General features: G+C 45.5%; 1 protein-coding gene across 1 annotated transcript; it reads right to left on the bottom strand.

Moving 5' to 3' along the window:
• Window positions 1-2937: 2937 nt before the first annotated feature.
• Window positions 2938-9262, bottom strand: LOC139921055 (neuronal acetylcholine receptor subunit alpha-7-like). Its single transcript, XM_071911211.2, has 10 exons — window positions 9211-9262; window positions 7568-7707; window positions 7039-7083; window positions 6704-6813; window positions 6518-6597; window positions 6098-6265; window positions 4734-4928; window positions 4119-4205; window positions 3905-4014; window positions 2938-3807 (listed from the first exon to the last, which is right to left on the bottom strand). The coding sequence occupies exons 1-10, from the start codon at window positions 9260-9262 to the stop codon at window positions 2938-2940; spliced, it is 1857 nt and encodes a 618-aa protein (XP_071767312.2).
• Between the last annotated feature and the right edge of the window lie 1385 nt (window positions 9263-10647).

Raw genomic sequence — 10647 nt, 5'->3', positions numbered from 1 at the left:
AGAGAGAGAGAGAGAGAGAGAGTAAGAGAGAGTGAGAGAGAGGGTGTTAGGACAATGCGTGGTTACTGCATTAGGTCTGCAGCAGGGTCCTCACTTTAGCACTCAGACAGTGTGTGTGAGTGTGTGAGTGTGCGTGCCTGTGTGTGTGTCTTAGTGTATGCGCGTGCCTATCCGTGCGACAACTGCAGCCAGAGATTGCGGTGGCCCCCTGATACCGAAGACACACTTTCTGCATTTGACTCTGCTGCACACTGCATGCTCCTCTCTTCTGTGTGACTCTGTTTGTTTGTCCTCTGAACAAACAGCTCTCCCACAGCTGTAGACACAGAGCAGGTGGATGACTGAGTCACTGCAGAAGGGGGGGGGGGGGGGGGGGGGGGGATTAGATTTATGACCTGTGCTACATCCCATCTCTCTTAGCTGTGTTAGGTAGCGGCCCCAAGGAGCCAGGCAGATAAAGGAACTCAGCAGGTCACAGATGGTACTTCAGATAGTCAATTGCACCAATAGTGAACTGCCCAGTTTGCACATACTGCACTTAAAATATAAAAAGTTTGAAGCCAAATGAATAGTTGTAAGGCTGAAGGTATGGCACTGCCAAGGCACAAATTAGCCATATTCAATCATCATAAAGTGTTTGCATTAATGGTCAATCATTTTTAGTGAGAATGTTTGCCAAGCGTTATCTCATCCATTCTGATAAAGACACCTCCTGACAAACCAGAATATATGTCCAGTCACCCCTAAATGCTGATCTAAGTACAGTTTAGCAGCAGCGGCATCCCAGAGGAGGAGGGATTCACTCCTCTCCTCTCCTCTCCTCTTCTCCTCTCCTCCTCCTCCACTCCCTCCCTCATTAACGAGCAATCAGTTAAAAACTTTATTGGTCCCCATTCGCTCTGTCAGCATTTTTTTTCTCCCCAGCCCTCTCTCTCTCTCTCATCCATGAAACCCCCTTGTTCTTTCTGCATCTCTGCTGTCTTTCTCTCTGCCTTCCTCCGTCTCTCCCCCTCTGCATAGCTCTCCCTTCCATCTTTCTCTCTCTCTTCCTTTTCCTCCTATGGCCCTGCCTTTGTTGCTCTGCCTCATTACCTCTATCTTCCTTTCCTCCCTGTCTCTCTCTCTCTCTCTCTCTCTCTCAATACCCCCTCTCCCTCACTCCGCCTGTCCTTCTCAGTTTCTGCGTCCTACAAGTTCGATCGAAGGGAAGCTGGCCAGAGAATAGAAGATTTGATGCATGTCTAGAGAGTACAAAAGACGAGACGTTTTATTTCAGAGGCTTCACAGCTCAGTCTGTCACTACCTATTGGCTTTCAAGCATCCAACACTCCTGCAACCTTCTAGGGCTGTTGAACAAGATTTATGCAAAAGACCTGGGTCATGGAAAGTAATGTGTGCGTGTGTGTGTTTGTGTGTGTGTGTGGGTGGATATGGGGGGATGTGTTTGTGTGTGGGTGCTCCATTCTAAGATAAAAAGCCTTATGTAACAGAATCCTTGGCAAGCCAACATGACCTATGATTTTACTCCTCTCACACTGTTGAATCTGAACCTCATCCATTGCCGCATGGCTAAAGGATAATAATATATTTAGCATTATGAATAAGCAACTGGAGTCTTAAAAGGGAATAGCACTTGATTACAGCTTTGAAATTTGCCCCACTGGACATCAATAGTGCCTCCCATAACCAGAATAGTTTGCTTCTCATCTGTGATACCACATCATTGTATGGTTTAACAGGCAATTAATGACCAAAGAACTGTGACTATGGCAGTATGCTGGATGGTTTTCTGGGGGTATCAGTGGAATGGGATGATGTCCAGGCTGCATCTTATCGTTACACCGCAGATAAGAGTCTTGGTTCTCCTATTTCAAGCTGTGAGTTTTTCACATGGACAAAATACTGAAATACAAATACTAGACTGGCCATCTTAAAAAAAACATGTTGGGAAAAATGTTAGGAAATTCTTACATTGAGTCATATACCTCTCAAAGAATAAATCCACCCTGGAAACATAATTTGTGTGGTATTATTCATATTTGGGAATGCATGTAACACAAGAGAGCGCAGAGAGTGTAGTCTGCAAAGTCTCTCCACTGACAATCAATGGAAGACTAACTGTGCACAGTAAAATTGTCAGTGTTAATTTAACTCTGAAAGTGTTACAATGGACACACTTTCAGAGCTAAATAAACACTGACAGATGTGCTGTGTGGCAGACACCATAACAGTAAGGTGATTTTCTGATTCGCTGCCTAAATGCAAAAGCTCAGCTATCATTTTACTTGCAGTAAGTCCGTGTTCAATTTGTTGTCTATGGAGCATCTTTATGTTGTGTCCCCCGATGGCATTACAGCTACTCTACAAATTAAAAGTCCTGCTTCTCTGGTTCCTTGCTCTGGGAGGGAGTTGTTTATAGATATTGACTGAACCATCCAAGTTAATAGAAATAACTCACATACATTCTTTTAGGGTTGATATTGCTTTAGCCACCCACACTGGCAAAATCACAGCAAAATATAAATAAAATATTTTCTTTGTTATATGTAATCATTAACCCTGAAAATATTCACTGGTGATTTTGTCAGTTAGTCCACAAGCCGTGATCCAAATACCAATGAAACATTCATGAAAAACACTGCAAGAGCAATGCAAGAACAGTGAACATGAGCATGAACGGGGATGCTCTATCATGGAGAATAGCAGGCTGTTCAAGTTCAGAGACAACAATTTGCACCTTAATGTTTTTGAAATCTATTTTAAATCCTCAGTTTGCACAAACATCTGAACTTGCCACAGTCCACTCCAGCTCAGCGAAGAGGAAATATTTGCTGTTACGTTTCCAGTGTCATTAACAGCAATTGTGCTTCCAACAAATCCTTAACATCTCTCTCTCTCTTTCTCTCTCTCTGTCTCTCCCTCTCTCTCTTTGCCTTCTCAGAGGAAGTCTTTTGACAGTGCTTCTCCAAAGTTGGGTGCAGCCATGAGTATGGCGATGGTGCAGATGATGTTGAAGACACTGAATCCAACCAGACACAGTCGGTCAATGACGGCTGCAGCAAACTGCCACTGCTCCGCCACGCTCAGCTGCCGGTCCTGCTCACGAACACGCTCCACCAAGAACTGCACCTCCACCAGAAGGGCCTGCAGCTGGGAGTCTACTGCCCCGGATCGGATCACACCATGCATGACACCCACTCTCCCTGCTCCAGCTCCAACCTCGAGGCCGCTGGGACCGGAGCACGAGGTTGACGGGTCAAGGGGTGGGGACACAGGAGTTTGTAGTGGAGGGCCACCGAACCTGGTGGGTGTGAGGTGGTGATGGGTAGGTGTATCTCCGGCTGCTCCTCCTCCTCCTGCTCCCTCTCCTCCTCCTGCTCCTCCTCCTCCACCCCTCCCACGGCTAGCGTTCCTGCTCGTCTGAGCTGGCTCCGGTTCTGCTGAGGTCTGGAAGGTCTGGAAGCCCATGTAAGGCAGGTGGCCGTTGGGCTGGGAATGTGGATTGGGGCTGGGATCTCTGTGGGCGGGGTTAGGGAGGATAACAGGCTGGGAGATGGGCCGGTTAGGAGTTGGGTGCGGTAAGGGGTGGCTGAGCTGAGCCAGGCTGGCCTGCAGGGAGGTGAGGCTCTGGGGAATGATGGAGGGCGCCGGGGTGGGGGTGGTCGCCGTGGTAGTGGTGGTGGTAGGAGAGGACAGGGTCTTGCTCTGAGAGTCTGCCTGGCTGTGGGGAAGGGTGGGGTCCACTCCCTCTCCTGGACGCTTCATCCGCAGGAACCAAGGAACCCACTGGAGCAGAACCAAGTGCACCTGACAGACAAGGACAGACACGGATAAGAAAAGGAAAGGATATGCAAATAGACACACAGACACACACATAGGATGAGTACCAAGGGATCCAACTCACCCAACGCGGCATGTGTCCACCATCGGGATTGTGGTGATGGAACTGAAGGACAATGACTGTGGCTACTACTGACATCCCTACAATCACCATGGTGCTGGCAAAGTACTGACCTGAGGTAGACAGGAGGGGAGAGCATGCATGAAGGTTGTCAGTACCCCCAAACCATCAACACCCACACAGACACACACACATACATAGATAGAGGGCGACTGACCTATCAGTGGTACAGAATCTGAAGTGGCAGGCATAATCTCTGCTACCATCAACATGAAGACAGTCAGAGAAAGCAGAACTGTGATACCTGGAGGCAAACAAGAGACAGCAGGGAGCAGAGGGTTGCAGAGGAAAAGGAGAGAAATACTTCAGAGAAGAGAATGCTTTAATCCACCTATTGGAAAGTTGTATTTGGTATGCTACACTTGACTTCTCTCCACAATCATATATCTGTCTCGCTGACACTCCCAGGAAAACTCATTCGCTTTTGAGCTTTCTCATCTTGTCTCCCCCTTGTCTCTCTTTGTGTCTCCCCTTCTCTCCATCTAAGCCCTCCTGACTCCTCCCAAAAGCTCTATCTGGCTGACTGTAGGTTTTACTGTAATGGTGACACAGAGAGAAGATAAGAGAAAGACTGGAGGTGGGATATATTCCTTGCTTTCACAAGGAAGGAGCAATGAATATGCAGCTAGAAAAGTATTTAAAAATGTTTTATTCTTCTTACCAATTACAGCAGGTGCACCTCTTGTTTTCCCCTTTCTAATACTCCTCCCCTCGTTATCGTCCTACCATCCATCATCCCTCTCCTTCCCCTCCTCCTCTTACTCCTCCTCACCCAGGCTGATCTTCTCCCCGGAGCTGGCAGGGAGCAGGAAGACCAGGAGGGTCATGGAGGAGAGCAGCACGCAGGGGATGAGGAGGTTGAGAGCGTAGTACAGCGTCCTCCTCCTTAAGGTCACCACAAAGGTCACGTCAGGGTAAGGCTCCGCACAGCAGTCGTAGAAAACCTCGTTACGATCCCCAGGCACCTCTGAGAGGACAGGGAGAGACGGAGAGAGAGAGGACAGGAGACATTAACGCTGAAAGCACCACTAGGGGCACGGGGCCAAGGGCTCCACATAACTGATGAAGTACATTTCATTACAACCATTACGTATCTTTGAGGGAGAGAATGACTGAGTGAGTTGAAAATGGGAAGTAGAAATGAGAAGGAGCAGAGAAAGGAAAGAAAAGGCTAGCGGAGGACCAAGTAGAAAGAGATGTACTACAACAGAGATGAAATGGACTGTAGAAGAGCAAGATCTGTCTGTATGAAAACCAGTGACAGTTTCTCCAGCCTCTAGTAGCCTACAGGGAGCCTACAGGGAGCCAAGGTATGCAGCTGCAGTGCCTGGAAAGGTGGCTGTAATGAGCTACACAAGTTCAGTCAGGAAACTCTCGCTGTTGCAGTCTGCTGTGTCACCAACATGTCCACTATACACCACCAATCGCATTACACACAGAAAAATAAAGTTGCGAACTGGAACCGAAAATCCTTTGATTAGACACCTGCATTGTGTTTTTTTTATCTGCCCTTGTATAGCCTTATTTGCAATTGCACAATACAGTATATACTATGGAGGGGTTTGGTTATTTTCCACATTTATGCCATCACCCACCATCCAATAACTAAGAATTAAGAACCTTTGGGATATTAAAATGAACCATTTTTTAATATCTTTCAAAGAACCATATATGGTTCTTTGAAGGTTCTTTGTGGAACAAAAAAAGGGTTCTTCTATGGCATCACTCTGAAAAACCAATGTTCACCAGGTCTGTTGCTCACTCTGCATCTGCTGCTACACTGTGAATGACATGCGAATTCTGCTGCTCCTGCTCACCCACCATCACCCCAGCTACCACCTGCTTACATCTGTTTTTATGAACTGGGGTCTGGTCTTGTAGGCCTACTCCCTGATCGTAGCCTCATTGCACCAGTGAGCACTGGGAATACATAAAAGCAGATCTATTCTCTGCCAAAGCTAAAACCATACTGCCATGTTATTCTCATTCAATAAAATGTTTATACCAAATACGGGAGTTTTCCTGACTGAAATCTAAATAATCCTGAGCTGATTACTACTACATTCTTCTAATCTGATAATTTACAGTTACTAAGCAATACTGTTTGTCATCCAGGACCTGGAGAGCCAGTCTTACCCAGTAGGTCCCACTCGCCGTTAGTCATGTATCCTGACACATCTGCCTCCTTCATCTGGAGGTCCAGCAGCCAGCCGTCAAACGTCCAGGAGCCAAACTTCAGTTCGCAGCGCTGGATGTCAAATGGAAACCATCGCACATCTACATTACATGTGCTGATGAATATGCCTTGGAAAGTAAGAAGAAGAGTAAAAAAGGAAAAGGAAAGTAAATATCAAAGTCAACTAATAAAAAAAAAAGTTTTCTTCGAGCAGCAAGGTAAACTGGAGCTAAGCTATGATGAAAAGATGTTTTAGTTTACTTTTGCAACAAATAGTCCTAGAAGTAATTTGCTGAAGCAAGTGTAATTTACATACAGAATGGCTCAGACTTGTGAGAAAAAGACTCTTTGAGAAAAAGATGCTGACTGCTGCGTCTTACCTGGAGGCAGATACTCACAGAAGCCACTGGAGTTGACCAGCACATTGGTTTTGAAGGTGGCATCAAACTTATCATGAGCACTGGGTGACAGTAACACAGAGGTGGATTAGGGATCAGCAGCATGTGCGTCCGTGTGTGTGTGTGTGTGTGTGTGTGTGTGTGTGTGTGTGGGTGTGTGTGGCGTACCTGTTGTAGAGCAGTATGTCAGGCGTCCAGACCTGGTCGGGAGTGAAACGGAGGTTCTTCACTCCAGGATACTCTGACTGGTTCCACTGGAGGTAATGGTCATACCACTGCTGGGAGACACAAGCACAGCAATGGTGTTACACAGGAACAGAAGCAGTATACACACACACACACAAATGCACACAGCCTTGCTGAAGTGTCCATGAGCGCGACACTGAATCCCTACGAGCCCCAGAGTGCTGACCCCACGCGCTCTGATCCCAAGCACCCCAGGCGAAAAGAGATTTTCCCTACAGAGATCAATAAAATATCACATTATTATTATGCATACTCACCAACTGCAGCCAGGCATTTGTGGTGAGGATCTGGTTCTTCTCATCCTAGCATGACACATAAAGAGAACGACAGGACAGGTGATTGAATGTACTGAATGTACATTTGGTGTGTGCATGTACTTTATGAGTGTAATAATTATGTGTGAGCACAGGTGGAATACACCACCAGTCAAAGGTTTGGACACATCTGATTGAATGTACTATGTTTTTCTATTATCTTAGAGCCATTTTGATCTAAAGGCTTATGCTTAAACGCGTGAAATTTGTTTCTTAGACAAACAGAAATAGTGAGGTTGATGCCTATGTATGAATTTCTTTCTAAAGCCAAATCTAAGATCATTTTGATTTGTTTAACACTTTTTTGGTCACTGCATAATTCCATTTGTGTTGTTTCATAGTTTTGATGTCTTTACTGTTATTCTAAAATGTGAAAAATAGTAAAAATAAAAAAAAGATGTGGTGTGTCCAAATGTTTGACTGGTAGCGTATGCATTTGTGTGCATGTGTATGAGTGCTTAAGGAGCCGTACCACATCCATAACCTGCATGAGAGTAAAGGAAATTCGAACGGTGAGAGGCTGAGAGTCGTTGGCCACTGGTCTCTCCATTGGATTGTAGTCCCTCAGCAGCTCCCGCAGCAGATAGCGCTGGTAGGGACCCTGCTCTGAAACTGAAGGGAGAGAGAGGGAGGTGAACAGAGGGGAGGAGACGGGGTGGAAGAAGGGGAGAGAGTTGCAGCAGAAAAGAAGAGTAAGAGGAAAAAGTGACAGTTACCAACAGAAAGCTGTATTCAGGCAGACAGGGAGAAATAAACGAAGGCAGAGCAATAGGAGGAGGAGGGTGCGATTACAATGATAGAAGGTTAGCTTGGGAAAAAGTGGGAGAGAAATTACAGGCCTGACGCAATGAAAGAGAAGAAAGAATGAACAAACTAACAGAGGGCAGGGAGACAAAAGGGGAAAAAATGCTATATATGATGGAAGGAAAAATATAGAGAGGACAGGCTTTCAGAGGTATGGGAAAGGGAATGTTTTAAAGATGGAGTTGCTCTTAAAGGAGGACGAAGACATACAGTTGAGTGGATCAGACAGGACAGGAGAGGGGAACAGGGAATGAAAATGTGCAAGAGGAAGAGAGAGGAGGCAGGGAGAAATGAGGCGAGAGTAGAGGGACAGAATCCAGCTAGTCCTAATCAATTACCTCCCTGATTGATCACCAGCAGACAGTCAGAGTCTTTCTGCGGCCGTTAAAATGTCAGTTTCATTCCATGCAGGAAATAGTGAAGCCATTAAACACTGAAACGCCCCAGATAGACACACACAGCACTCACAACGATAAGAGCAAGGAACTTTCCCTCTTCACCGTAACTCCAACGGGGTTCCTTGACTCACTCCCGACTCTCTCCATCAGACTATCATTTTGATGTGCAGGGAGCTATCAGTGAGGGATCTACAAGCCAGGATAAATACCTTTGAGTATTGCACTATACTACTATACACTTCCAGTAGCCGCACAATGCCTATTCTGTACCTGTAACCACACAATACCTCCCACTTTACAAACCACCTGCAGTGAGCACCCCACTACTAAACGGTGGAAGATTAACGCACACGCTGTGCAGTGTCAAATCCATATTCACTAACTAGATTGTACTGAATGTCAGTGTGACTAGATTGAGTGCTATGATATTGTTAGAGTAGCTACAGATGGTAAGTCTATAATTCAGATTAATAGTCCCTCGCACATGCCTAACCACAGTAAATTAACCAGTAGCTGCCCTATAATCACTATGTGCCTGACAATGATATAGATTTGGATCCATACTTGCCCTTTCTCCCTGCCTCAATCTATCTATCTATCTATCTATCTATCTATCTATCTATCTATCTATCTACATATCTCAGCCATGCAGTGTGCAGTTAAAATTGTTGCATTTCATACTGTTGCTTGCTCATCATAAAATAAATCCATTTTTCTTTGGCTATACAGCAACAGACGCAAACATCCAGTCTACTCTTTAGTGAGCTGTAATGTACACAGTGATTAGGAACACAGTGCTCACTTGGACACAAATGTAAGAACATATATACAACACACATATAGACGCCACATGTATAAAACAAACACTTGTTCGAGCACAATCTCACTCAAAGCGCCGATAAAAGTCACTCACCCTGGAGCAGAGCCGCGAGTATCAACAGCCAAAGAGCCACAGCCTGCCACATGCTGCACTACTCAACATTAACACAGAAAGAGAGGGAGAGAGAGAGATAGAGAGAGAGAGAGAGAGAGAGAGAGAGAGAGAGAGAGAGAGAGAAGGGAGGATGAGAGAAGGAGAGTGATTCAGAGGTAAGGGGGTGGAGAGGATGGGAGGCTGTAGAAAAGAGGTAGAGAGAGTGTGATACAGGCAAAGGGTGAGTAGGGAAAGGAGGGGAAGGGGGAGAGGAAGAGGGAGGGAGAGAGAGAGAGAGAAAGAGAGAGAGAGAGAGAGAGAGAGAGTGGGTGAGAAATGCAGTGGGAAGGTTGTAATGAAATGGATACTCTACTGAAGGAGATGGTGGGTGTTAGAGTAGATTAGATACCCTGACCTATACATAACTCAATCATCATGCTTCTCTGCTCATTAACACCTGCACACCTTCCTCTTTCCACTTGTCATCACAAGTCAACCATCCTCTCCTTCATCATTTTTACCCTGGTCTTATTCCTTTACTTTTTCTCTCTTCCGCTCATCTCTACAGGTTAAGATCTCGAGTGGGGAGCCAATGAAAGAAGTTGAGTTGGGAGAGGAGATGAAAAGAGCAAAGTGACGGCAAACACATCAGTGACCTAGAGAAGAAAAACACCAATTACTTTCTCATTTACGCTAATCAACGAGTGTGCAAGCCACTCAGAACCTTGCAGTCGACTTTGACATCAGTGGATTCACGGAGTGATGCTGACACCCACTGGATATGTCAGTAAAGTGCAAATCCTCACTTGGCAGACAGGAGGTTTAGTTGCATTTGTGAGTAGCTACTTTGCAGACGGGGTCTCCTGAAATATCTTATAGCCTTAAAAGCCAATTAATAAAGAAAATTCCCTGATATGGTTTACCTGTCTGTGGAGAAAAAGCACCAAGGTGCTTTTTCTCCACACACAGAATCATGGTCAGAATTCAGCTGGGATGGATCCAGTTACTGACTTTACCATATTCCTTTCTGATTTTAGAATGAGCTGATAGCCATGTAGCCTATTTTTTGTATTGTAATACCCACAATTGTATTATGATAATCACAATTTGGCTGCCACTGCGCTGCAGACTGACAAGTTACAAAGTAAAGAGTAAAGAAACGGCTTGCCATTTGGTACAAAATAATTTTGCAAGGAAGGTCAGTTATTCTTGATAATAATAAATCTGCTCTAGTAGCCTGAATGATTCCTTTTTGGTTGTAACACATAGCTAAGACGGTGCAGGTTTGCAAAATTGTGGCCCTCCGTAAAGGTATCTTCTTCTACCCAATGTAGTAAGAGCGCAAAGGATGCTCCTGAAAAGTATTCGAACGCGCCTCTGTGTGTGCGTCACTTATCTGCGCCGTGTCACTCTCTATCGGTCGCAAATGATAGACGT

Source organism: Centroberyx gerrardi, chromosome 12 (genome assembly GCF_048128805.1).
Source record: "Centroberyx gerrardi isolate f3 chromosome 12, fCenGer3.hap1.cur.20231027, whole genome shotgun sequence".
NCBI classification, from domain to species: domain Eukaryota; kingdom Metazoa; phylum Chordata; class Actinopteri; order Beryciformes; family Berycidae; genus Centroberyx; species Centroberyx gerrardi.
The sequence above is the reverse complement of the archived record's forward strand: the minus strand, read 5'-3'. Positions and strand labels throughout refer to the sequence as shown.